The sequence below is a fragment of the Arvicanthis niloticus genome, chromosome 9 (genome assembly GCF_011762505.2).
Source record: "Arvicanthis niloticus isolate mArvNil1 chromosome 9, mArvNil1.pat.X, whole genome shotgun sequence".
NCBI classification, from domain to species: Eukaryota; Metazoa; Chordata; class Mammalia; order Rodentia; family Muridae; genus Arvicanthis; species Arvicanthis niloticus.
The window spans coordinates 22,663,557-22,688,306 of record NC_047666.1 but is presented as its reverse complement, the minus strand read 5'-3'; the positions used below and the strand labels follow the sequence as shown (position 1 = coordinate 22,688,306).

Genomic DNA, 24,750 nt, shown 5'->3' with positions numbered 1-24,750 from the left:
CTTGATGGATGTTCACCCTCCCTCATCCGAGTCCCTGCCCTGACTGTCCTAGATACAGCCTTCAGTTATGTAACCCGAAGCCCTGTTTACATTTCCTGTCTCTTTTGCTATGCACTCTCTGACCTCTCCTGTGTTCATTGATCAAATCTCCACCTCCTCCCACTGCCTGAAGATTCTTCAAGGGGTTGCATTTGAGAAGTTCCTTCTTATAGATCTTGCCTGGAGCCAGTGGGACTAACACAGCTTGATGCAGACCCTTGCACTGCTGATGCCCTGGCCACCATCTCTGCCCAGAAATGGACGTTGTAACTAGCTCCTCTCTCCTCCCTCCCTCCGCTCCCCTCCATCGCTGGGAGGAGAGCCAGCCAGCTCTCTATCACTGAGTTTAGTCTCCAACTACTTCCTTCCTTTCTGTGATTGTTGACACATCTTTTATATAGACTGTAGACAAAATTTTAATTGTTTATGATTTAGGATCTTTAAAGTACTGCACAGTAGACAGTCAGCTGTGATTAGCTGGGGCCCTGAGGCAGGTATCTCACAGTAGACAGTCAGCTGGGATGAGCTGGGGCCCCTGAGGCAGGTCTCTCAGTATCTGAGCTCAAGCCCTTGTTTGTACAACAGAGGCAATCCCTGCCTCATAGAGTTGTTTGTGCTGGGCAGTGGTTGCACACGCCTTTAATCCCAGCACTTGGGAGGCAGAAGCAGGTGGATTTCTGAGTTCAAGGCCAGCCTGGTCTACAGAGTGAGTTCCAGGACAGCCAGGGCTACACAGAGAAACCCTGTCTCGAAAAACTAAAAAAAAAAAAAAAAAAAAAGAAGAAGAAGAAGAAGAAAGAGAGGTGTGAGTGAATTGCTTTTTAAACTAATAAAGTCCCGAATTCCTGGGACTGTGGATCTCCGAGTGTGGAGGCCAGCATCATCAACATCACCCGGAAACTGGGCATCAGGCCAGAAATTTTAATCAGCTGAAGAGCATTGAGTTCCCAGCAATTTGTGTTCAGTAAGTCTTCAAGTAATCCCTGTGCGTGTGTGTGTGTGTGTGTGTGTGTGTGTGTGTGTGTGTGTGTTGTACACATGTGAGAAAGATGTGTGTTTGCACCTATATACACACTTATGGAAGTCAGAAGAATACATGCCTCTTTCTCTAAGGCTTCACACTTTTTTAAGGTGTAAACCAGATTAGCCTCAAACAGAAATCAGCTTATCTCTGGCCCCCAAGAGCTGTGCTCAAAGGCCTGCCCAGAACACCACCTTTTCTTTTTCTTTCCTTTCTGTTCTTTCCTTTTCTTTTTTCTTTTCTTTTCTTTCTTTTTTTTTTTTTTTAGTTTGTTTTTTGTTTTTTGGAGACAGGGTTTCTCTGTGTAGTCCTGGAACTCACTCTGTAGACCAGGCTGGCCTCAAACTCAGAAATCCGCCTGCCTCTGCCTCCCAAGTGCTGGGATTAAAGGCATGCGCCACCACTACCTGGTCTCTTTTTTCTTTTCTTTCCCTTCCTGTCTTTCTCCCCTTCCCCCTCTCTACCTTCCCTTCCCCCCTTTCCCTCTTCTTCTTCCTCATCCTCTTCCTCCTCTTCCTCCTCCTTCTACAATCTTATTTTGCACCCCTGGCTGGCCTGGAACTCTCTATGTAGATCCATCTGTCTCTGCCTCCCAAGAGCTGAAATTAAAGGCCACCTTGCCCAGCTCATCGCGTTATTTTTTTGAGACAGGGTCTCACAACGAACCTAAATCTTGCCATCTTGCCTAAGCTGGCTCAGCAGTAAGCTTTGGGATCTGCTTGTCTCTACGAATGAAGTTGGGGTTACAGACATGTGCAGGCATGCACAATTTAACATGAGTGCTGAGTATTTGAACTCAAATCCTGTTGCTTTCACACTCTTACCCACAGAACTGTCTTCCTAGTCTACACTGCACATTTTTCTAGGGCCATCGGAGTGGACATCTGTCCAGAGTCTACCTTAGTATGTTTATTTGTTTTGAGACAAGGTCTCCTTTAGCCTGGAATGGTTCAAACTCACTATGTAGCCAAAGAAGACTTAGAAACTGATTCTCCTGCTTCTACATAGTAAGCCCTGAGCTTCAAGCCTTCACCACCACATCTGACTTACACAAGCTCTCTGCCAACTGAGCTATATGCCAAGGCCAATTTGTTTGGCTTGTTTTTAATCTGTATTTTGAGACAGGGTCACACTCACACTGCTGATACCCTGGCTACCTACCGTCTCTCCCAGAGATGGACATTACACTTAGCTTCTCCCTCCTCCCTCCCTCCCCTCCCCTCCATTTCTGCAAATAGAGTAATATATAACTGAGGGTTGTATCTAGAGCAGACAGGGAAGGGGCTGGGTTGAGGGAGGGTAAGCATACATCAAGCTTAAGGGTACGACTTGAGCCTTATCCAACATGTGCCTTGAACTCACAATTTTCCTGTCTTCGATTCCCAAGAAATGGATTACAGGTACACACAGGTGCACACCGTCACACCTTCCTTCTGGCTGCAGATTTGTCATCCAAGGCTGGAGTGTGAGAGGAGGTGGCACCCGCTGGACAAGGACTTAGGGAGCACTGGAAGAAAGGAGTTTATGGCTCAGTACCAGCTAACAAGACTCTGTTGCCTCAGCTAAGATGACTTGTCCTGAAAGTGTTGGGGGAGGGGATGGACTTAAGACAGATGGTAGGTTTCATTTTAAGGGATATTTGTTTATTGTTTTTTTTTTTTTTTTTTTTTTTTTTTTTTTTTTGACAGAGTTTCTCTATGTAATGGGGCCCAGCTGTCCTGGACTCAGTTTGTAGACCAGGTTGGCCTCAGATTCACAGAGATGAGCCTGCCTCTGCCTCCTGAGTGCTGGGATTATAGGCATGGATGACCACACCCAGCAGCTAAGGGGTAACTCGTATACAACGACTCCTTAAGAGCGGTTCATCCAGCGTTCTTGGTTTGTGGTGGTTGGCAGGTCAAGCCAGAGTGCTCCAAGGACCCCACTAGAACTGCTCCTGGTCTCTCAAAGAATGCCTCCTTTTACTATGGGGCCTTTTACTATTTTAGCCTTCAGCGATGTCCAACTTGTTTTCTTGCCCCCTGCTGGGGACTAAATCCTGTCCATTTAGCTAAATCTCCAGTTTTATGAACAACCTTTTAACACTGTGAAATGGCACTGTTGTTTATGAAGTCTGTAAAATCAAAATCAAAATCCCAGCTAAGGAGATAGGGGAGTCAGTCGGTAGTCTGAGGACCTGCAGATGAAGCTTTGCCCTCCTCTCTCCAGTCTCATCCCAGCTTCCCAAACCCGGACAAAGGTAGAAGTGAGTGGTGCCCTCTTTCCAGACACTGGTGTGTTACTATGTCCCATCATAAAGGGTTTTGTTGTTGTTGTTTATTGCAGGGTGTGTGTGTGCTGTGATACAGCCCAGGCTGACAGAGAACTCCTGATTCTCCTGCTCCCACCTCCCGAGTTCTGGAAACACAGGTGTGTGCCCACACTAAACTTACTTTGGCTCTCTTAACGCAGGGAACTTAGTAAAGCTTAATTAAGAATAGAGAAAAGATCACGTTATTATTTAGAGGCCAACCTAAAGGTTAGTGCTTAGGTCTCTAGAAGCTGCAGGCAGAGTCCTGGGAACAAAGGTAGCCAGTAGTGGGTAGTGACCGGAAGCTACCTCTAGAATCTTGCCCACTTCCCCTCCATCCAGTGTCTCCAAAGGTGAAAGTCAAGCCCAGTCTCTGAGATGAGGAGTAGCTGATTTCGTGTCCAAATCCTGACCTCAAGTCTCTTTTGAAAAATAAGCATAGCAGACACCTACCTTCTAGGGTGGCTACTTGGGTTAAAAGAAGCATGCCCGTTTTAAAGGAGCCACAAGGCAACAGAACAGAATTTCCCTGTGAGTAGCTGCTTGTCTTGGTTTGGGCTGCGGGCATTCAGGATTGAGGCTTCTTGCAGCAGAAGGGAGGCTTTATTCTTGATGAGTAAGAAAAGTTAGGAGTGTGGAGTAAGGGACAGAACAGAGCTAAATGGGTGTCAACCCTCCACCCGAGAACCCAGACAAGGCCCCTAGCAGGAGTCCAGGGTCCTAGAATCCAGAGCTGGCAGCAGCTTTACTTTCAGTCGTCCACCTGTATCTCTTCATCTGATAAGTTGGGCTCAGAATCCGGCCCTGAAGGGCCAGGGTCAGGGCTTGAAGTGCTGTCTGGCAGTGCTGGGTAGCACAGGACTCCCGGGGACAACCCGCATAGGGAGGCCACGTCCGCGCGCATCTCCTCCACATCCCGCTTGAGCTTGGCGCGACGGTTTTGGAACCAAGTGACCACTTGCGCATTTGCCAGGCCCAGTCGCGCAGCCAGTCCGTCGCGCTCTGACGGTGCCAAGTACTTCTGGAAGACGAATCGGCGCTCCAGCTCCAGCACCTGCTGTGCAGTGAACGCCGTACGCGACTTGCGGCGTCTCCGGACACCAGCGCCAGGACCCGGTGGCGCCGCCCGGGCGGCTCTGCCTGCCAGGATGGGACGGAAATGTCAGTCTCCAGCTTTGGAGGAGCTGAGTGGGTCTGGGTGAAAAAATTAGGGTCGCGGGGCTCAAGCAGGTGAGAGCAGGGGGGCGGGTCAGCACCACAATCCCTATACACCGAGTCAGGACCCGGATTCGAAGTGCAGCAGGCCTGTGGGAGTGTTGGCGACAGAGATGAGGTTGTTTGAGTGGGTGGAGGGTGGATGGGACTGACCAGAAATCTGGTGGGGGAGTCAAGGCAGTTTGGAGAAGGTTCTCTGACGCCTTTTGGAGCTCTAGGTTGTGCGTGGTAGTAGGTTAAAGGCCAAATTGAGGTCGAGTGACCCATCCGGCCTGGTGGCCCTATAAAGCCTTCTGCTTATATGTTCTTAAAAACACCAGGAGCCCAAAAGGGAAGGGAGGCGGAAGGCAGTTCCTGTGCCCAACAGTGCTGCAAGGACCTTCTTCTACAGGGCTCAAGAAGTGACTGGCTGGGGCTGAGGCTGGGTAGTTGGGAGGTCTCAGGAACTTTCTGCCTCGTCCTAGCCCTGCCTCAGTCTTTTCTTGCCTGCAGCTCAAGCGTTTTGTCTCCACTACGGCCTCTCTTGGTCCCCGCATACAGCGAACGCACCAAGCCAGTGGGGTCCAGGATTCTCTCCAGCCTGGCGGTATCCCACAGTCCCTACGACCCCCTGGAGCAACTGCAGAGTCTCAGAACTAACTCCAGAGACCTGCGGGGCCCGAGATGCAACTCCTGACACTTTCGCAGAGGGCAAAAGGTGGGTAAAAATGACTGGCCAGGGTCAGACAAAACGTTGTGACCAAGGACGAGAGAGCGAAGGAGGAGTGGAGGGAGAGACAGAGATATAGACAGGGACGGGGACACACACACACACACACACACACACACACACACACACACACACACACACACACACACAGAGTTCAAGTCCGCAGCCTTGCTGGCGTGTACCTTCAGAAGGCTGTGGAGCCCGCGGGGAACGGCCCAGGAAAGTTTTACTAGCTAGCTCCTCCAGCGCACACAGTGGCGACGCGGGATCAGGGCCGGGCTCCGGAAGCTGTGGCACAGAAGGTGCTCCGGGGACCATGCTCGGACCTAGGATGTCTGCGATGCTAAAGGGTGTCCGCCGCTGACGTCCAGAGTTCATGGCAAGCGGGGTTGTAGCGATCCCGCCTCCCGCTGCGCTTGGCTGTACAACCTCCTAGGCCCCTAGCGCTCAGCTTCCGATCTGGGCCCCCTGCCTCGGACCCGCCCCCTAGAGCTCAGTTGAAGCCCCATGTCCCCTCCTTCTGGATCCCACCTCCCTCCAAGGGCCGCAGTGAATCTGGAGCCTGTAGGTGTACTGGCAGTCTTAATTCTATGGAGTCGAAAGAAGCCAATAGCTTCTGACTTTGAGTATCGCTCTGTGCACATTCAAACTGGGTGTGCTTCCCTCGATTGCATGCTGCTTGGCTCCCTGCATCCGCTCATAAACTCCAGGGCAATAAAGTTGCTTTCCCTGGCTTCAAGGGCTGGGGATTTGTAGAGTTCTGAGAAACAGACTGATTGTGTTAGGGACTCAGTATCCTAACTTTGCCTTATTTTCCCCACCCAACCCTGGGAAAAGGTCTTAAAGAGAAGATGGTGGCTGGAGATGGTTGGTATAGTGTGGGGGTCCAGGATCCAGAACCTGGCCTATTGGAATACCGGTCATAAAACGATACCACAAGGAAATGGGACAGGCGAGTCTGCCACACTGTAGCCTGGAGGTTCCAGTAAGCTAAAACCCACCAGAAAACCTCCCAGAGACCTGGGCTGGTATTACCGCAGAGAGGGCCCCTGGCTAGTGAGGACTGGTCCCCACAGAGGACCTGCTCTTCTTACTGGCTTACCATAGGTCTGACTTTATCATTTTCTTAAGTCCTCATAGTTCAGGTGTGATTTCCCTGTAGGCTCAGGGAAGACAAACGGAAGGAAGGCTCGGCCTGTTCACTGCTTTCTGTATTTTGTCCCTTTCTCCTTCACATTGATTCACATCTGGGTTAGCTCATCTTGAGCTGAAATAAGGCATCTCTGGGTTAACAAGGCTGGGTCAGTAAGGTTGCCTAGGCCTGGTTCCCTTTCTGGTATATCTAACTCAAATAGCTGGAGGCTTCGCATCATGCAGGAATAGAGACTGGTACTCCCAAAGGACAAGCCTCTTCAGAGCAACCCAAAATTATTCGTTCAAAGTATTTATATTATTATTATTATTATTATTATTATTATTTTGAGATAGGCTTTCACTCTCCTGGAGCTTATTATGTATATTAGGCTGGTCTCAATCTTATCAGGGACTAAAACTGTATGCCACACTTGGCTTTAACTTAAACCAATTTATGATTGAGGTAGGGTCTTGTTATGTAGCCCAGGCTTGCTCAAACTCAAAGTAATCTTGCCTCAGTCTTCTGTGGAGTGAGCCACTGTGCAGAGCCAAAACTAGTATTCTCTTTATGCTTGTTTTGTTGGTAGCGTAATGAAAAGCCAGAGCAGTCTCTCCTGGATTATTCCCAATGTCCTTTCCTGTAGCCTCTTCATCTCCCACTATTATTCAGTGTCCACTTGTCTACTCCTTGGGGCAAGTGTAACTTAGAGTTTGGGTGCTCCAAAAAGCTTTTAGGAGACCCTGGAAACCTGGGCCAAAGGCTCCTTGACAATAGGACCCTCCCTTAATATGAGGAGGGGTGTTTTCCCATAAAGGGTTTCCTCTGGTGATACTCTTAGCCTTCTGGTACCCTGGAGCCTGGGGGATGCTCTTGAAGCTCCAGGAGCCACTGCAGGGTCAGAGAGCAGAGCCAGGCCTCAATGGAAAGCTGAGCTGTCTCAGGACCTTGCCGATTAGTTATTAATGGAGGAGTAGGGCGGGCACTAGAGAGCCTTTCCTTCAAGCCTCAGCCCTCCCCTTGTGGTTTCACTTAATATGCAATTAAAGTGGATCCCAGGAGGCAGAGGGAACTGCCCTACCGCATCCCAGTCCTGTCACCCAACAGACACTGCAACCTCTCCCCATGTATCCGTTACACGGCTTTTATGTGCTTTTTACCTCTGCTCTCAATTACTCCTGTGTGTACAGAGTGGGGCTCTCCTGAGGGGCTTTGCCTTCTGTTCCTTCCATCTCTCCTGCCTACCTCCTCCCTTCAGCAGATGGGCCCGGGTAAAGGATGGGATGGTCCTCAGACACAAGGTTGGGGCAAGACAGAGACTTGGAGAAGGTAAAGCCAAGATAAGATGCCCCAATATCAGAGACTGACCAAGGACATACCAATGCCCAGGGATTAGTCCAGACTATCTTGGGGCCACTGAGAGGGGCTTCTCCTGGCTAAGCATTTGGAACATGAGCTGGGGAGAAACTGGATCCACAGAGGGGGACAAGGGGAGCATGAGTGATTAATGAGGGATGTTAAGAGATTAAACGTGGGTTCTGGGCTTGAGGGGAGCACTCAGCTGTCTCATGGTTTTCCCTGCAGCAACTGGGGAACGCAGAAGCTTCCTGGTGCCTAGTTGTTTGTGCCCACAGGTTCAGCACTCTACAGGTCTGTAGTCCTGCTCACTGTTCTAGTAAAGTCCTTTGTCTCAGGTGGCATGGGGCAGACAGAGTGGACAACAGGTCCTCTGCACCCAACATGGAAAGAACTGTAGAGCAGAGCTGAGTAACCCCAGGGGCTAAGAAGGTAGAAATGGAAGAAAGCAAGGGCTGGTCCACACCCCTTTCCTGCCAGTGCTGAGGCCTGGGGCCCTGGCGGGCTGCAGAGCGGGCAGCCCTGAGCAGCGCATCTGAGGAATCCTAAGAGCACCGAGTTCCACTGGACTTTGCATTCCCTTTCCCAGAGGCACTGGCCTGATTTCCAGTATGACATGTGAGTGACCTCAGGATCAGGGTGGAAAACGGAAGGGAGTTTGTGGCTGTACAGCATCAGCACCCACTGGAGATGTGCTGCCGCCGCCGCCGCTGTCACTGCCCACAGGATCCTGCCAGATCCAAACCTTAGCACCTTCAGCTGTCCCGAGCCTCAAAGCAAGGACCCCATCTCCAAGAGTGGGTGCTCCGGGCTCCTGAGTTAGGACCTCCTAGTCTTCAGGCACAACTTAAGTAAAACCACCACCACCACCATTTAAATGGCTCAGGGTGGGAGGGGGCACTGATGCAAGCTGCTGTCTGATAGATTTAAATTTTATTAAAAAAATTGTTTTTGAAAATTCCATACTTTGGATTTTGATCCTATTTAACCCCAAGTCCTCTGATTTCCCTTCCTCCCTCCCTCCCTCCCTCCCTCCCTCCCTCCCTCCCTCCCTCCCTCCATCCCTGGCTGAGCTGCAGCCCTGTCCAGCCATGTCTATATGAAGAATGCCAGGGATAGATCTCCAGCAGTGCTGTGCTTAGCAGCACACCCCCCCCCCCATCACTCCTTATGAAACTCGGGGTGGGTGAGCACAGAAACCCTAGAGAACACCCTGAGGCTATGCTCTCAGACTTTAGATTTGGAAGATAGTAGGGAAACACCATTGGGATATTTAATCCAACATGCACTGCTGTTGAGGTCATCTCCTGGGAACAGCTCTGTTCTGCATGGGGGAGGGGTCCCTGGAGAGACTGACATCCTCCCCTCCCAACACGTACCCCAACTTTGTAGGAATGGGGCACGGAGACAGGGGAAGCTTTAGAGGTGCACCCCCACCCAGATCCCTGCCACCTACCTCAGGCAGTCAAGCACTTTTTACTGTTGGAGACTGCACTCCATCCAGGCTGGCCGAGGACTCCTGGTAAGCAAGCTTCAGCTTCCCTACTGTCGGAACCTCATCTGCAGCACTTCTGCCTTGGCCCTGTAAGCAACTTGGTGAGGTTTCCAGACAACATGGTGAATGCTGGCAAAGTCCGGACGCAAGCTTAGGCCTTCTTAGCTCACGTGGCCTGCATCCACTGACAGCCCTTCCCCTCAGCTGTATACCAGGACCCCCTTCAGCTCCAGGAGCAGCCTTTAGGCCTTACAATCACCTTACCTCCACGCTTACACTGGCTGGTCTTCGAGGCTCATCCCAGGTTGAGCAGCTGCCGGAGGCTTCCTCCAGAAAGTCCTGGGGTGGCCTTGCCTGCTATTGTCTTGGCTGCTGCTGCTGCTTCTTCTTAAGGAATTATTTATTTTGTGTATGTGAGTACACTGTATCTGTCTTCAGACACACCAGAAGAGGGCATCAGATTCCACTACAGAAACTTGTGAGTCACCAAGTGGTTGCTGGGAACTGAACTCAGGACCTCTGGGAAGACCGGCCAGTGCTCTTAACAGATGAGACATCTCTCCAGCCCTCTTTAATTTTTGAGACAGTGTTTCTTTGTGTAGCCCTGGCTGTCTTTAGCTCTGTAGACCAGGATGGCCTCAAACTCAAAGAGATTCTCCTGCCTCTGCCTCCTGAGTGTTGTGACTAAAGATGTGCCCCACCACCTCCTGGCCTTATTATTTTGGGGGGATATTTTCTGACTCTCCCACATAGCTATCTATAGAACAGGATCCTGGGGTTATCGTCAGAGCCCAGGGGCTTTTACAGCCAATAGACACCTGTTTTCAGTTGTGGTGTGGCTCAGTCTAGCCCACGCATTTAATCCAAAAGCTTTCTGCTTGAATACTGCAAACAGGATTAAACAACGTCAACCACAAGCGGTAGAGCAAGCAACCAGTTGACAGGAAGTGAATACAGGACTATTAAGAAAAAACCCGACAGAGTTAAGAGGGAATCAGGAGGAGGACTAGACAGATTCTCAGGAAGTAGAGGGAGGGACGTTCATTTTAAGGAGGTTTTTTTTTGAGAAGTGAGGGGGGCATTCCATTGGCTGGGGAGGAAGGTCAGCTGGGTGCTTTGTTTTTGCCTGAGATGGCAGGTTTTCACCCCAGCTTCTGGCTCCCGTTGAGATTTTTTTTTTTTTTTTTTTTTGGTTTTTTGAGACAGGGTTTCTCTGTGTATCCCTGGCTGTCCTGGGACTCAACTCTGTAGACCAGGCTGGCCTCGAACTCAGAAATCCACCAGCCTCTGCCTCCCAAGTGCTGGAATTAAAGGCGTGCGCCACCATCTCCTGGCCCGTTGAGATTTTGTTAACAACACTAGCTCCTCGACTACCCCTTCCTCATCTTGGCTTCACGGACCTCCTTCCCTAAGCTGACTCTCCTGGCCTAGGCTCAGATTGGCTCTACCAGACGCCACTCCTAGTGCCTTCTTTCTTGTTTCTATTTCCCAGCTATACAGAATGAAATTATGTGCATTTTCCTTAAATATTCCTCTTTCTCTTCAGCCCTACAGTGGCCACATGTCCTGTCTCGACTTGAGTTGTGACATCCACTGAGGCTGGTATCATATACTGCAGCATATGAGAACAGCAAGAGCTGCCGTCTAGATAGCATTCCTTCAAAAGGGCAGGTTCCCGTTCCCACGAGCCTCTACCCTCTTCTTTGGAACGACATTGTGGCCACTTGGTAGATAAAGGAGACCCGTCTTCCCAGTGAGGGCTGGGAGACTTAAGAGGACTTAGACCCAGGCCAAAGCATGAGTGTGTAAGAAGGAAGATGAGAAGTGCTTTTTAAAAGCATTTATTTCAAAAAATAAAGCCACAGTTAATTTCACATAAATATCTGGGGAGGGGTGGGAGGGGGTGGAAGCAAGCCTGGCCCCTACCTCCTCTTCTCTTTCACACTGTATTGTAGAAGCAAAGGAGATGGCTAAGGAGAAAAGGGAAAGAAGAAGTGAGTGGGCTCTCAGCACCCGCTGGCCCCTCAGCCCACTGCGCACCCAGCTTACCTTGCCGAACCAGCGGGACAGCCATAGCTGCTTCATGGTCATGTGATCCGGGAGAACCTCATTGTCAAAAAGGAGCTGGACCTAGGAGGAGACGGGCGGGAGACTGTCCCTATCTGTGGAGGCCAGAGAACAACTCTGGGTGTTGATCCTCAGGCCCCGTCTAGCTTTTTTCTTTTCTGAGACAGGTTCTCTCACTGTCCTGGAACTCATCAATAGGGTAGGCTTGCCCCCGCCTGTGCTGGGATCATTACAAGTTTGCACTCCTATGCTAGGTTGTTTTTGTTTTTAGGTCTGGGAACTGAACTCTCTGGTCCTGGTGCTTGCAAGGCAAGTACTTTACTGACTAAGTTATCTCAGCAGACCACGCTCCCACCTTTTTCGCTTCTGAAGACAAAGTCTTACTCTGGAGCCCAGACTGGCCTGGAATTCACTAATAGACTAGGCTAGCCTTTAACTTGAAGTAATCTTCCTGCCGGAGCTTTCTTCCAGGTACAAGCCCACAAGACAGACATGCCCTCCCCTTTCAGTTCTTTGTTCTTCACATAACCTAGTGGGTTTACTTACATGTTGTGGATTTAACATTAGTCGGTGACACAGAACCCTTCGGAGATGGCGGACCTCGGCTCTAACAGAACATCGAACATACTTGTTCTAGGAACAGAGGGAGGGAGGGGAGAGGACAGGTGTGTGAGGGAAGGGTTGATGGGAGAAACAGCTCCTTCAAAGAGGCCCTCCCTTCAGCCCTTCTCACCTGAAGGACATTTTTATTCTTGTCTTTGCCAGAGCTGGATGGAAACAGACACAAGTTAGAGCATTCCACGTTTCCTGTCTCCTACCTAGTACACAGTACCACAGTAACTTTCTTCAAGGGAACACACACTCCCTCACCCCTTTCTCCTAAGTCCCTTCGCTCTGGATCACCAGTGGGGTCACTTCAAGCAACCTCTGACCTGCCCTCACCTCAGCCGCTCCAGGCACAGGCTCAGCTGTTCATCATATCGATAATAGTGGGCTTTCGAGTGGTCAAAACTGCTGAGAGGGAGGCCAAGGTTGCTCAGGGATGGCTCTGAGAAGAAGTAGATATTAAGGAGGCTGGTACAGGTTCCATGCCCCCCTTCTCCCCAGAGAGCAAAACCAGGCAAAAGAAATGCTGAGGACTTTACTTGTCCCCTCCCCCAAATGACCACCAAGGACATACCTTCACCACTGGGTTGGGAGACTCTGTCCAAGCCTCGGGACTGATAGAATTCCCGAATCCGTTTCTCTTCACCTAAGAAGGGGTGAAGGGCGGCCATGTTAATTCTCTTTGTCCTGGCTGTTGACCTCTTTCTCTCTTTATTTTTTGATTCCCAACAAAACTGTTGGGAACAAAACTTCAAGGTGTCACCCAGCATTAGAGTCAGGAGGCCCCACACATATAAGGTGGCCACTCACTGTCTTGCAAGCCTGGTACTAGTTTATACACGATGTCCTGCATGACCCGATCCAGTTTGAGATTGAGCAGCGGCTGTGTCTCGTGGATCTTGATGTTGCACATGGGGCAGTACTTGCTGGTTTGCAGGTACTTCACGATACAGCTTTTGCAGACTGTAAGAGGAGAAATGGAGATGGTCAGGTCCCTTGGGAACCCGACACACGGGACAGACAGCACAGAGGCTGGCAGCCAGCTTGGATGAGGACAGATCAGGATCCGGGACACTCACAGGTGTGGAGACACTCTGTGATGGTGGTGGCATCCACGAAGTAGCCCGCGCATAGGCAGCAAACGATGTGTTCATTCAGGTCTTTGATCTTCACCCGGACCTCCTCCTGCGGACACACCCTCGGTCACTCCCCACTGGTCTTGCAAGCCCTCCCCATTTCACCTTCTGCACTTCCCAGCTCCAGAGCAGTTTCTGTTTATGGACTCGGTCGTCAGGCCCCCCGACAAGAGACTGGGGGAGCTCACTCCCCCTTCGCCCAGCAGAGGGCTCCGCGCACAGCGGGTGCTCTCTCTTTGCGGACCCGCCTGACTCTCTTTTTACCCTTGGGAGACCAGACGCTGTCGGAGGCACAACGCGCAAGCGTCCTAGTCCAGCGTTTGGCAACCCTGCCAGAATCGCGCGTGCGTATCGCGCACCCCGTTGCTGCGCAGGCGCACTGGGCGCCCATCCCGCCACCGCCCGTCCTCGACTCCGTTTGGGTTCACACAGCTAACGGACCCCAGCAGTCATCCCGCTGCCCCTGCACCTCGTTCCGTAGTGGGTCCATCTTGTACACTGACTGGAGCTGGTTCCGAAGCCTCATCGCGATCGCAATCTGGCCCCCCTGAGGAGACGCCATCTTAAAGGCTGATCCCAGCCCGCCACTTCCGGTACCGCCTGCGGGGCGGGACTTGTCTCCTAGCAACGAGGGCCTCACATTCTCTGGATTGGCTAGTTTTCCGGCACACCCCGCCCTCGCCCCTCTTTAGCTCCCCGTGTGCTCACCTGAGCCCGCTGCCCCCCCACCCCCCAGCACTCGGTGGTCGTTTGGAGTCGGGGGGTTGGAGGGGGGGAGACGTGAAGCAGGGTCTCTGCTGTGCAGGCTCCCACGGGCGTTCTTCCAACGGCGATCACACAACGTCTGGATCAGCTTCGGGAGCTTGTGATAGATAGCCCGTGCCCTGGGACCCCGAGGTCGGGCTATCGCAGGCCGCTCCAGCTCCGGAGCGTGGGACCCGACCTCGCCTCAGACTCGGGTCCTCACTATGAAGGGCAGCCCTGCTCCGCTGCGGCGTCCGCGTTGCAGAGCTGCGTCCGAACCGCGGGCCTTCTCCCGTCTCCGCCGCGGGAGTTTTTCCGGGCTCGCGAAGTCTGGGAGAGGGTGCCCTGGGCGGGTGGGGAGGGAGAGACCCCCCGGGGAACCGGGCGATCTCACTCCCCACTCTCTCCCTGCTGCCGTGGATGGGGAGAATAGGCCCTGGTTAATGATGATGATTTAATCATCGGCGCCTGCGGAGGCCTGGGACAGACTAATGCAGAGCAGATGCCGAAGGAGGAGGGGAGGATTGACAGCGAGGTTACTTGGGTAGAGAGTGCCTGCGGTAGCATAGGCCCGGGCCCGCACTGGGGGAGGACACAGGGGTTCCCGGATCTGGTACCCTGTCATCACTGGGTCCCTACGGCGGAACTTAAAAAGAATAAATTTACTCTGAAGCGTTATTAGCATCGAGTACAATTGGAGATTGGAGCGAGAGGGGAGATCCTGGCGAACTTGACAGGCTTTGGCTTTCTAGAGAAAATGGGACTCGTGTGGCCATGATTGACATATGGATGAGTGAGAGGTATAAATGTGATAATAGAAAAGAAAGGCAGCGTGGAGTGGAGGGGAACAGTCAAAGAAACGGGTGTGGATTGAGAGCCCTAATGGAAGGAATGGGGTCTAAGAGTTGGAATGATTAGATTGAAGGTAACAGGAACCTCACAGAAAGGAGTGTGTGTTTGTTAGCCCATAAATGGAATAAAGTGTTCTATTCAGAATGGAGTACATAAGCATCAAGAACGTATTAATGACTTGTAAATCAACTACTTAGAGCTATGGTTTACCTCCCTGGTCCAAGCCACCTAATCACCACTGAGCCATTGCAGGTCTTAACTGCTTGTCCATGCCTACATTGGTCCCTCTTTAGACCCTTCTTCGAACAGCATGGCAGAGTCATTTTGATCATAGGTTAGAACACACGTTTTTGATGATGGGTTCCTCATTTTGGTCGCGGTGCTAGTTTAGTGGATATGTACATATGTCAAGACCAATTACAGTAGACACTTTAAATACTACAGTGGATTGTAAATTAGACCTCAAGAAAATTGTTAAAAAAAATAATGGCACAGGCCTGTAAGCACTTATGGGAAGGGCATGGTTAGGTTCAGGATCATCCTAGGCTACATAGCAAATTTGAAGTCAACCTGGGCTATATAAGACAGTCTCAAAAACAAGCAATAAGTAAATCATAAAATTGAAAAATCAGATTGTGGAGACAAGTGTGGTGGCACATGCCTTTAATTCTAATATGCAAGGCAGAGGCAGTGGATCTCTGAGTTTGAGCCCAGCCTGGTTTACAGAGCAAGTTCCAGGACACAAAGAAATCCTGTCTCAAGAAACCAAAACAAATAGTCAGTTTGTTTTCTGTCTTTTTCCTATTTGAGGTATTTGAATAGTGTGGTGCTTACAGCTCAGTGATAGAGTGCTTGCCCCAGGCCCTGTGCTGACCCTAGGAACACACAACTAAGCAACCCCAGGGACTGAAGAGATGGCTCAGATGCTATTTGCACTGGCTGCTCATGGGAGGACTTAGGTTCACTTCTCAGCACCATATAAAAGGTTCTCAACAATCTGTCACTCCAGCTGCAGACGATCCAGTGCCCAAGTGGGGCCCCCACAGGCACTACAGCATGTCTGTGGTACACATACACATATAGAGAAAAACACTCGTGCACATAAATAAATCTAAAACAAACCCCCACAACTTGATAGCTTCCCTTTTCTGGCAGAATAAAAGCCTAAGGCCTTGAATGGTTTCTCCGGTCACACTGGGCTCCTCCATGTTTATTCCATAGACATACTGAGATGGGCTCTGCTTTGCACGCTGGCCATCCGTGTTCCCCCACCCCCATCAGGTCTTCCTGTCCCTGCTGCATAAATAACCTTATTTGACCTCTACCTTTCTTGCTTTATGCTTACCATTTGAACATTGTTGACATTTATTTAGCATTGTTTTTAGCTTTGTTTTAGCATTGTTAACATTTATTTTGTTTGGTTTTGAGAAAGAGTCTCACTATTTAGCCCTGGCTACCTGGCAATCCCAAGATAGATCTGGCTGGCTTTGAATTCACAGAGATCAACTGCTTCTGCTTTTCAAGGGATTAAAGGCGTGTGCCACACCATGCCAGGTTCTGGGTCTTTTTCTTTAAAAAAAAAAAAAAAAAAAAAAATTGACTTGGGATTGGAGGGATGGTCTGTGATTAAGAGTGTTTACTGCCCTTTTCCGGATGACTCAGTTCCCAGTTCCCAGATGACGCCTTTCACAATCACTTGTAACTCCAGTTCCAGGGCATTGGATGCCCTCTTCTGGAGTCTTGTATGCATGTGGTGTGCATAAACTCACACAGGCAAACTCATAAATTAAAAAGATAAATCTTTTTTAATGTAACTTTTTGTATGTGTGCATATGCATACTACAGTGAGCACATGTGTGTGCATACATGTCAAACTCCAGTGTCCTTAGGATCCTGAGAGACCTGAGGAGAACGTCCTTGATAATAAGGTTAAGCTAGCTAGCTAACAAGCCACAGTGGCTCTCCTGTCACTACCCCCAGCCCCCAGTGCTCCACCACACCTACCCTTTCATGTGAATGCTGGGACTCACCCAGGCCGTCACATCTGTATAGCAGACCCTCACATCTGTATAGCAGACCCTCACATCTGTATAGCAGACCCTCACATCTGTATAGCAGACCCTCACATCTGTATAGCAGACCCTCACATCCGTATAGCAGACCCTCACATCCGTATAGCAGATCCTCACATCTGTGTAGCAGATTCTCACATCTGTGTAGCAGATTCTCACATCATCTGTATAGTAGACCCTCACATCTGTATAGCAGATCCTCACATCTGTATAGCAGACCCTCACATCATCTGTATAGCAGACTCTCACATCTGTATAGATCCTCACATCTGTATAGCAGACCCTCACATCTGTATAGCAGATCCTCACATCATCTGTATAGATCCTCACATCTGTATAGCAGATCCTCACATCATCTGTATAGATTCTCACATCTGTATAGCAGATCCTCACATCATCTGTATAGATTCTCACATCTGTATAGCCAGCACTTTATTGACTGAGCTTGCTTGCTTTCTTTCTTTCTTTCTTTCTTTCTTTCTTTCTTTCTTTCTTTCTTTCTTTCTTTGAAACCCAGTGTTCTTCCACCTGGCTTCAAACTTGTGAGCCTCCTGCCTCAGCCTCCTAAGGTAGTTAGACTTATAGGATGCATTTCTGTGTGTATTCTAGCTCTTCATATATTACGTAGACACTTTAGTATTTGTTTCTAATATTTTTTTCTAGTTTTTCATCTGCCTTTTATAATAGAATGTGCTGTCCACATCTTTATCTCCAGATCTGAGCACACAGTGCATGTTAAAATATCCCGAATGGAGGCTGGAGAGACAGTCCAGCAGTGAAGAGCACTCACTGCTCTTGCAGAGGACAGGAGTTCGGTTCCCAGCACCCATGTTGGAGAAGTGGCTCACAACTGCCTGTAACTCTGGCTTCAGGGGAGCGCCTGTCCTCTGAGGGGTCTTGCACACATATAGTGCACGTAAACTCAAGCAGGCAAACACACATGGACATAAAATCTAAAGAAATCTTTTTAAAAATGTACTAAGTGAACAAATGAAAGAATGTAGGTAAGGATGACAGCGTAAATTAAGGACTTAGCAATGGGAATGGAGGGCAGTAGCTGGAAATGTCACACACCTGTAATCCTAGCACCTCGAAGGTAGAGGCAGGAAGATCAGAGTTCAAAGCCAGCCACAGCTACATAGTGAATGCAAGACCTGAGCTACAGAAAACCAGCAAAGAAGTAGGCTGAAGAGAAGTCAGTGGTTGCTTTTTAAACTTTATCATATATCCATTATCTATCTATCTATTCATCCATCTATCTATTATTCTATTTATCATCTATCTATCTATCTATCTATCTATCTATCTATTTTTGAGACAGGGTTTCTCTGTGTAGCTCTGGCTGTCCTGTAATTTGCTCTGTAGATCAGGCTGGCCTTGAACTCAGAAATTGACTTGCCTCTGCCTCCTAAGTGCTGGGATTAAAGGCGTGTGCTACCACAGCCTGGCTATTTTCTTTGCATTATAAACTTTAAAGGAAAGCATGGTAGAAGGAAGCAGCCAGACTAGTAGGCCTAAGCAGATGAATGAGAAGTGAGCATTTCCTCCAGCCTGTTGGACTTAGGGTGGCTTCAAGAGAGCCAGGTGGAGTTGGCCAGAAGGCTAGAAGAGAAGTGCAACTGGAGGGATGAGACTCAAAAGTCAGATGCCACTGCTGTCTGGGTGGGTGTGAGAACAGAGGAAACCTGAAGAGGTGTCGAAAAGCTATAGTCAGAGAGAGCTCTGAGGCATGCTTGAATTCTCCAGAAAAAAGCAAAGCCAGTAGAGGAAGCCTAGAAGCAGTAACAAACAATGTAAGCCCATGTTACAGAACTCAAGAGCAACAGAAAGCAAGGCTGGGGGTGTGGCTCAGTGGGAAGGCACTTGCCTAGCATGCTTGAGGCACTATCGCCAATTCCCAGGGCCCAAAAGAAAAAGAAAAACAAATAGAAGCCAAAAGGAGAGGCATTTTAAGAGCTGGTGAGATGATCCGCAGGTGGAGGTGCTTGCTGCCAACCTGATGACCTGAGTTTGATCCCTGGGACCTCCATGGTAGGAGGAGAGCTCCACATTCACAGTGGTGCACACAGGTGCACACATGCGCGCACATGCGAGCACACACACATGCACACTACACTAAAAATAAATGTAATTTTAAATTTAAAAAAGGAAGGAAAGAAAATTCAAGAAATAATGGGTTGTTGTGCGTCCTTGTACACTCAACAGGGAGAGGCAGGTGGATCCCCATGAGTTTAAGGCCAGCTGGCCTACAGAATGAGTTCCAGGCCAGCCAGGACTACATAGTGAGACACCCTCACCCCTACCCTCACCCTCCGAAAAGAACCAGCGGTGGTGTGGGAAAAACACTCTCCACTGGGAAACACAAGAACTGCTGGGGCGGGGGATGGGGGTGGGAAATGGAGGCAGTAGCCATGGATAAAACAAAGGAAAGAAGAAATGAAATCTTCCCTTAAGAAGTCAGACAAAGACTTTGTCCAGATGAGGAGATTCTGAGCTGGGAGTAGGAAGGACTAAGCTGATGACAGGGATGGTGACATAAGAGTTGAGGCCATCTTGAAGAACAACACTGGGAAGGAAGGAGCTGAGGTGGAACACTCAGCTTCTTTCCTGGAAGCTGCGGCTTCAAGAACTCAAGGACTCTGGGGACTCTGGGGTGACCGTACAAGGCAGTGCTGGCCTGGAAGCTCAGTGTCCAGGAGGACAGAAGAGGTAGGAGGGTGGAGAATTTAAGACCAGCTTGGGTTACGTAGCAAGACACAACCCCAAACATTAAAAAGGGGGTGGAGGAGAAAGAAAGGAAAAGAAAACACTTGAAGGTGTGAGTGATAGGGCAGGAGGAAGCACTTACCCAGAAGCCCCATCTTCAACCTGAACTAGCAGGAACCATTCAAGAAGAGATGGAAGCAGGAAGAGAGACCCTTGGGTGGGCCTGTGGCTGACAAAATGTGGTATCCTCCGTCCTTACAGCCAAGTACTAGACAGTTTTCTCATTAACTCCCAGATTTGTGAGCACAGCTGCCCTTTGTGGTGGCCATTCTCCTCAAAAAGTCATCAATAGGAGAGTGTCATCTGCACAGACCTCAAGGGTGACAGTCATCCAGGTCTTCACCAACTGCCTGTTTCTCATTCACTGATTCATTCTTTGACGACTTCAAAAGGATTTATTCAGTTTAGTGAGAGATGGGTACCTTCCCCCATGAAGCTCACCCTCCTAGCTCAGCTGCGAGCCGGAGCCGGGGTCCTAGGCTCTCATCCAGTGGTGTATTTCGTGCTTGGCTTGGAGCTTCAAGTTCCGTATGGCCTTTCCCCCCACCCCCCACCCCCCTGCTGCTCAGAACAGGGTGAGGTGGGTGGGGTGGGGTGGCATGGCTGGGGAGAGCTCTTCGAAAGGAGAGGAAATGAAAGTGTTCTCTAGGGGGTATAAAAAGCACCATTGCCAATTTGTCCCCTCTCCCGCCCTGTGACCAGGAAAATGGGAGGAATAGCTGAGGATAGATGGGGCCAAGGAGAGAGGACGTCTACACAATACTAATGTCCTCCTGAGCCCCTAACCACTGTCTGTCTTCACCTCCACTACCACCCCCCCCCCCCCGCTTCCGATTACACTGGAGAGGAGGGCCTACTTTTATCTACTTTTATGTTCTTGTCCAGATGCCCAAATATTCTGGTTCCCAGGAGAGAAAAGACCCCTTCACCCTGCCCCAGGCGCCAGGCTGCCAGCCCATCTGCTGGGAGAAAGGAGGGGCGCCTTTCCCAGGGGGATCCTGGAGAAACAACTAGGACAGTAGTCCCAAGAGGTTTATACTTGCTAGGCACTTCGCTTCACGCGGGAAAGCCTTAGGGTAGAGCTGAACCCTGAAGTGGATAGGGGTGAGGGTCTAGGTCTGTCATAGCGGGGCGGGGTCTTCTGGCCAGAATGTGTCCAAAGCAGGCTGAGCAGTGCCTCCGTGCCCACCCTCTGCCCCCCTCCCTGGGCCCAGTCTCACCGGCTCGGAGGCGCCAGGGCCCCCCCCAAGGCCAGGGCGGGCTGGGGAAGGTAATGTAATTCCGGCCCAGCTAACCCGATTATGGCGGCCTGCACCGGGCAGGGTGGCGGCAGGGGCGTGTCTTCGGCTTAGGGGCCCGCCCGGCAGGGGTCCCATCCCGGGGAGGGACCCAGAGGTCACATACTCCCAGCTCCTGAGTCCGCGCCCAGAGGTCACAAGGTCACCAAGCCTCTTCAGCCTTCCCCCACTTTTCCTTGGCTGGCACTGCTCACAGGCGCATTTTCTGATGCTTGGGTGGGGTAAAGTGTCTGTAGGGTGCGGAGCCCGGAGCCTCCCAAGGCCTCAGCGAGTCCCCAGTGTAGCCCTTTCGCCTTAGAGAAGCGAGGACAGTGTGTGAGGACAGCTTTCCAAGATGCGAATTAGAGAAGTGGAATCCCGCGGTGGAGGCCGGGGTTAGTCCGTTTGAGACACGGGTCCGATTTACAGCAATTTCAAAAAATTGAAATTCTAAGAAACAGGCTACTAATTCCTGGTCGGCCAGGACCAGTAAGGTGGGGAGTGGCATAGAAAAAAGCCAGGAGGTGTACCACGACTCCAAGCTCAGATGTTCGTTTCCTGCCCGAGCCCACCGTACGCGCCCGGCCACAGTCAGCTTCCCACGCCTGGCCTCTTCCTGGGACTCCAGATCGCGGATCGCCGTTCCCCAACCGCTTCTTGCAGAGCCAGGTAGCCACAACGAGATTTGGTCTTAGAGGTCATTTGGGTAGGGGCCACAACGAATCCAGGAACTGGCCAGCGGCACCCATCGGGAGGCGAAGAGTGGGGTCTGGGGAGAGAAGGCCCTGCCGAGGAACCCGCGAGGCAGCCCGAAGGTGGAGGCCGGTGAGGATGCGGGCGCGCGAGCATCCCGGCTGAGTCAGCGGCCCCTCCCGCGCACCGCGCCTTCCTGACACCCGCGCCCTCCTCTGCCTGCGCCCGGCACATCCAGCCATCCTTTCCCCTTTAACAGCGGAGCCCCGCCCCTGCCCTCCCTTAGCCCCCTCTGCCCACCCGAGTCACTGCCCCTGCCTGAGCTGGCCACCCCTCTCCACACCGGACTCGGGCAGCGGCCTGGGCAACCTAGCGTCCACCTGCGCTCCTGGGACCCCCACCCGCCGCGCTCCTTCGGGATGCGAGTCCCTGAGCGGACTCCCGGGAGGGACGGGCACACGCGCGGCTGCGCCCAGTGCACAGGGATGTCGCTGTCCCGGGGGCCCCGGCGCGTGGCCGTGGCCAGCCCCGCGGGCCCCTGAAGCTGCTGCCCGGAGAGCTTGCCGCCGGGCTCCCGCAGCGGTCACAGACACCCTTTCCAGTCATCCAGCCTCTCAGGCTTGGACCCATGGAGCCCGCGGTGTTGGTTCCGCACAACCTTCCGCACCACGAACCCATCAGCTTCGGCATCGATCAGATCCTGAGCGGCCCCGAACCCCCGGGGGGCAGTCTGGGTCCCGGGCAGGCGGGCCAGAGCCACGGGGAGAGTGCGGCGTTCTCCGGTGGATTTCACGGAGCCTCAGGCTATGCTCCAGCCGGCTCGCTGGCCTCGTTGCCTAGAGGCTCGGGAGTGGGCCCCGGCGGCGTGATCCGCGTCCCGGCACACCGCCCGCTGCCTGTGCCGCCGCCCTCGGGTGCGGCCCCCGCTGTGCCCGGACCCTCTGGTTTGGGTGGCGCCGGGGGCCTAGCCGGACTCACCTTCCCCTGGATGGACAGCGGCCGCCGCTTTGCAAAGGACAGGCTTACGGGTGAGATTGCCCAACCCTTCGGTGTCCTTTCCCCGCGACCCCGTTTCTTCGCCTCTGCTTTCTGCTCCAACCCCATTACCCAGTTCATCTCTCCCCTCTGCTCCTCCCGGTGGGCCCTCCCCGACCCCAAAGTTTTCGGTCCCTCAGCGGAGAGGCAGTAAGGAGAGAGCTGCCGTCGTCGGGTGCATGCGCCCTGCCTCTGCGGCCCCACGGTGCCTACCGCGAGGAGGGGCAGGGTGAAGTTTGGGAGGACCCCGATTCTTGAATGAGGATTCTGTGGTTGGGGGAACCCCCTCCCCCCATAAGGACTAGGGGCTTTCTTCTCAGTTTCACCTCGGACCACCCCCAAACATTGCCCTGCTCTTCCGTCCCATAGCTGCGCTCTCGCCCTTCTCTGGGACACGTCGCATAGGCCACCCCTACCAAAACCGGACCCCCCCGAAGCGCAAGAAGCCGCGCACCTCCTTTTCCCGCTCGCAGGTGCTGGAGCTGGAGCGCCGCTTCCTGCGCCAGAAGTACCTGGCGTCGGCAGAGAGGGCGGCGCTGGCCAAGGCCCTGCGCATGACGGACGCGCAGGTCAAGACCTGGTTCCAGAACCGACGCACCAAGTGGCGGTGAGGCGCGGGGCGCGGGCGGGCCGAGTGGCGGGGAAGGGCCGGGCCGCCCGCTGACCCCGGCTCTCCGCCCGCCCAGGCGCCAGACGGCGGAGGAGCGCGAAGCCGAGCGGCACCGCGCGGGTCGCCTGCTGCTGCACCTGCAGCAAGACGCGCTGCCCCGGCCGCTGCGGCCACCGCTGCCACCGGACCCGCTCTGCCTGCACAACTCGTCGCTCTTCGCGCTGCAGAATCTGCAGCCCTGGGCCGAGGACAACAAGGTGGCTTCGGTGTCCGGGCTCGCCTCGGTGGTGTGAGCGACGCCTGCTCGACGAGCGCCAACGTGGCCGGGTGCGGTGCCTCCAGCGAAGCGTGAGGAGCGGAAGGCCTGCGGCTGTCCTCTGAGGCTCCTTGGCCACCAGTGGCCCCTGGCCCGCACTTTGACTCCGCCCTTCATGGCATTTTTTTTTTTTTTTAAAGATCCACTGAGATGTGGGTTGAAAGGGAAACCTGCAGGACTGTGAGTGAAGCAGGGACCCTGCAAGGCACTGCGACTCTGCCCTGAGTGAGCTCAGAGCTCAGGTCCTGCTGGGAAGGGGGTCACTGAGCTGGTGTGAAGTCAGACAGCAAGGACAGCGGGGGAGGGGTAATGGAAGAGGTGCTGGCACTAGAGAATGTGGCCTACTGTGACAGGGACCTCAACCCTCATCTGTAAAACAATCACTAAGGATTCCTTCTAGACTCAGTCTCACCCGAGCTGCGGGCCGCTCTCCATCTTGAGAGTTTTAATGCACCTAAACTGTAGGTAAGATAGATACTTATATACTCAGAAGATAAAATCTAGGAAGAGAACCTGACTCTGGGGCCATGCAGGGTCAGAGAAGCAAGATGGGGCGCTGGTGGAGATTTCAGTGTTAGAGTGAACAAGAGATGCTTTGAGACTGGCAAACCTAAGAAGAACCAAAGATGACCTTAAGACTGGAGATGTGGAGGCCAGGAAGCCAGCGGTGCTGTGGACCAGGAAACTGGGAGCAAGATTAACAGTAGGCAAAACTAATGCTGATTTAGAGAGAAAACATTTCTGATGCCTGCCTTTGGGGGATCTCACTGCCATCACGGGGTGGAGACAGATGGATCGGTGGGGCCAAGATTTCCAGAGGCAGTGGGTGGGAGGGGAACTCTGAGGAGTTACATGGATTGAGCCTTTCTTTCCACCATATTCCACAAACACATTTAGGATGTGCAGGACGGTGGTGGATTCAGAAATTAGAACAGACTAAGGACAGACGGGAAGGAGTGCCCAGCCAGGAAGAAAAGCATGACATCCTTTCGTTTGAACGATGTTAGGAGTCTAGGAGTCGGCACTTGCAGTAATCCTGACAGTCTCAGTTTGATCCCTAGGGACAAGTTTGTGGAAGAAAACCAATTTCTACGACTTGTCCTCTGACTACTGCACATGTGTTATGGTGTGTATCCACACACACAATAAATATTATGAAAAATTAGAGAGACTGCAGACTGTAGGTGAGTCAGAGGCCACAGGCTTTTTGTTACATGGAGGATGGTTGCAAAGCTTCCTGGCTTCACAGGGGGATCTCGTCTCATTCTGCTGTTCCTGTCTTGTTTCTGGCGGAGGCTGGAACACTATGACAGCGACAG

General features: G+C 52.0%; 3 protein-coding genes and 2 long non-coding RNA genes across 7 annotated transcripts; 3 read left to right on the top strand and 2 right to left on the bottom strand.

Moving 5' to 3' along the window:
* Positions 1-2,361: 2,361 nt before the first annotated feature.
* Lbx2 (ladybird homeobox 2) lies at positions 2,362-8,737 on the bottom strand. 2 transcript variants are annotated; one of them, XR_013112459.1, is made up of 3 exons: positions 5,457-8,737; positions 3,804-4,490; positions 2,362-2,567 (listed from the first exon to the last, which is right to left on the bottom strand). XR_013112459.1 is itself a non-coding variant. In XM_034512517.2 (2 exons), the coding sequence occupies exons 1-2, from the start codon at positions 5,650-5,652 to the stop codon at positions 4,102-4,104; spliced, it is 585 nt and encodes a 194-aa protein (XP_034368408.1). In that variant the 5' UTR covers positions 5,653-8,737; the 3' UTR covers positions 2,848-4,101. The 2 variants fall into 2 exon arrangements, 1 of the variants encoding a protein (XP_034368408.1); XM_034512517.2 differs by lacking the exon at positions 2,362-2,567 and having other exon boundaries at positions 2,848-4,490.
* LOC143443457 (uncharacterized) lies at positions 4,451-8,494 on the top strand. The gene is made up of 3 exons (XR_013112460.1): positions 4,451-4,580; positions 5,058-5,262; positions 8,352-8,494. It is a non-coding gene; the product is annotated as an uncharacterized LOC143443457 (long non-coding RNA).
* A 2,345-nt stretch (positions 8,738-11,082) lies between the features above and the next one.
* Positions 11,083-13,654, bottom strand: Pcgf1 (polycomb group ring finger 1). Of its 2 annotated transcripts, none has more exons than XM_034511280.2 (9): positions 13,536-13,654; positions 13,010-13,115; positions 12,741-12,893; positions 12,505-12,576; positions 12,267-12,372; positions 12,058-12,091; positions 11,871-11,957; positions 11,307-11,387; positions 11,083-11,227 (listed from the first exon to the last, which is right to left on the bottom strand). In XM_034511280.2, exons 1-9 carry the CDS (start codon positions 13,626-13,628, stop codon positions 11,180-11,182), a joined length of 780 nt encoding a protein of 259 aa, XP_034367171.1. In that variant the 5' UTR covers positions 13,629-13,654; the 3' UTR covers positions 11,083-11,179. The 2 variants fall into 2 exon arrangements, with proteins under 2 accessions (XP_034367171.1, XP_076796060.1); XM_076939945.1 differs by lacking the exon at positions 13,536-13,654 and adding an exon at positions 13,331-13,398.
* On the top strand, positions 13,529-14,488 carry LOC143443458 (uncharacterized). Its single transcript, XR_013112461.1, has 2 exons — positions 13,529-13,659; positions 13,872-14,488. It is a non-coding gene; the product is annotated as an uncharacterized LOC143443458 (long non-coding RNA).
* A 2,847-nt stretch (positions 14,489-17,335) lies between these two features.
* Positions 17,336-24,596, top strand: Tlx2 (T cell leukemia homeobox 2). Its single transcript, XM_034512103.2, has 3 exons — positions 17,336-22,498; positions 22,875-23,112; positions 23,192-24,596. Exons 1-3 carry the CDS (start codon positions 22,099-22,101, stop codon positions 23,406-23,408), a joined length of 855 nt encoding a protein of 284 aa, XP_034367994.1. The 5' UTR covers positions 17,336-22,098; the 3' UTR covers positions 23,409-24,596.
* The last annotated feature ends 154 nt before the right edge of the window (positions 24,597-24,750 follow it).

What these genes read in the sequence shown, in the direction of transcription:
- Lbx2 (XM_034512517.2), bottom strand. Translation starts at nt 5,652, where the DNA reads ATGAACTCTGGACGTCAGCGGCGGACACCCTTTAGCATCGCAGACATC. An exon ending in GGCTCCACAGCCTTCTGAAG is followed by an intron (nt 4,491 to 5,456) that starts GTACACGCCAGC and finishes CCATCCTGGCAG; the next exon opens with GCAGAGCCGCCCGGGCGGCG.
- Tlx2 (XM_034512103.2), top strand. Translation starts at nt 22,099, where the DNA reads ATGGAGCCCGCGGTGTTGGTTCCGCACAACCTTCCGCACCACGAACCC. An exon ending in TGCAAAGGACAGGCTTACGG is followed by an intron (nt 22,499 to 22,874) that starts GTGAGATTGCCC and finishes TCCGTCCCATAG; the next exon opens with CTGCGCTCTCGCCCTTCTCT. An exon ending in AACCGACGCACCAAGTGGCG is followed by an intron (nt 23,113 to 23,191) that starts GTGAGGCGCGGG and finishes CCGCCCGCCCAG; the next exon opens with GCGCCAGACGGCGGAGGAGC.
- Pcgf1 (XM_034511280.2), bottom strand. Translation starts at nt 13,628, where the DNA reads ATGGCGTCTCCTCAGGGGGGCCAGATTGCGATCGCGATGAGGCTTCGG. An exon ending in CACAGAGTGTCTCCACACCT is followed by an intron (nt 12,894 to 13,009) that starts GTGAGTGTCCCG and finishes CTCCTCTTACAG; the next exon opens with TCTGCAAAAGCTGTATCGTG. An exon ending in CTCCCAACCCAGTGGTGAAG is followed by an intron (nt 12,373 to 12,504) that starts GTATGTCCTTGG and finishes ACTTCTTCTCAG; the next exon opens with AGCCATCCCTGAGCAACCTT.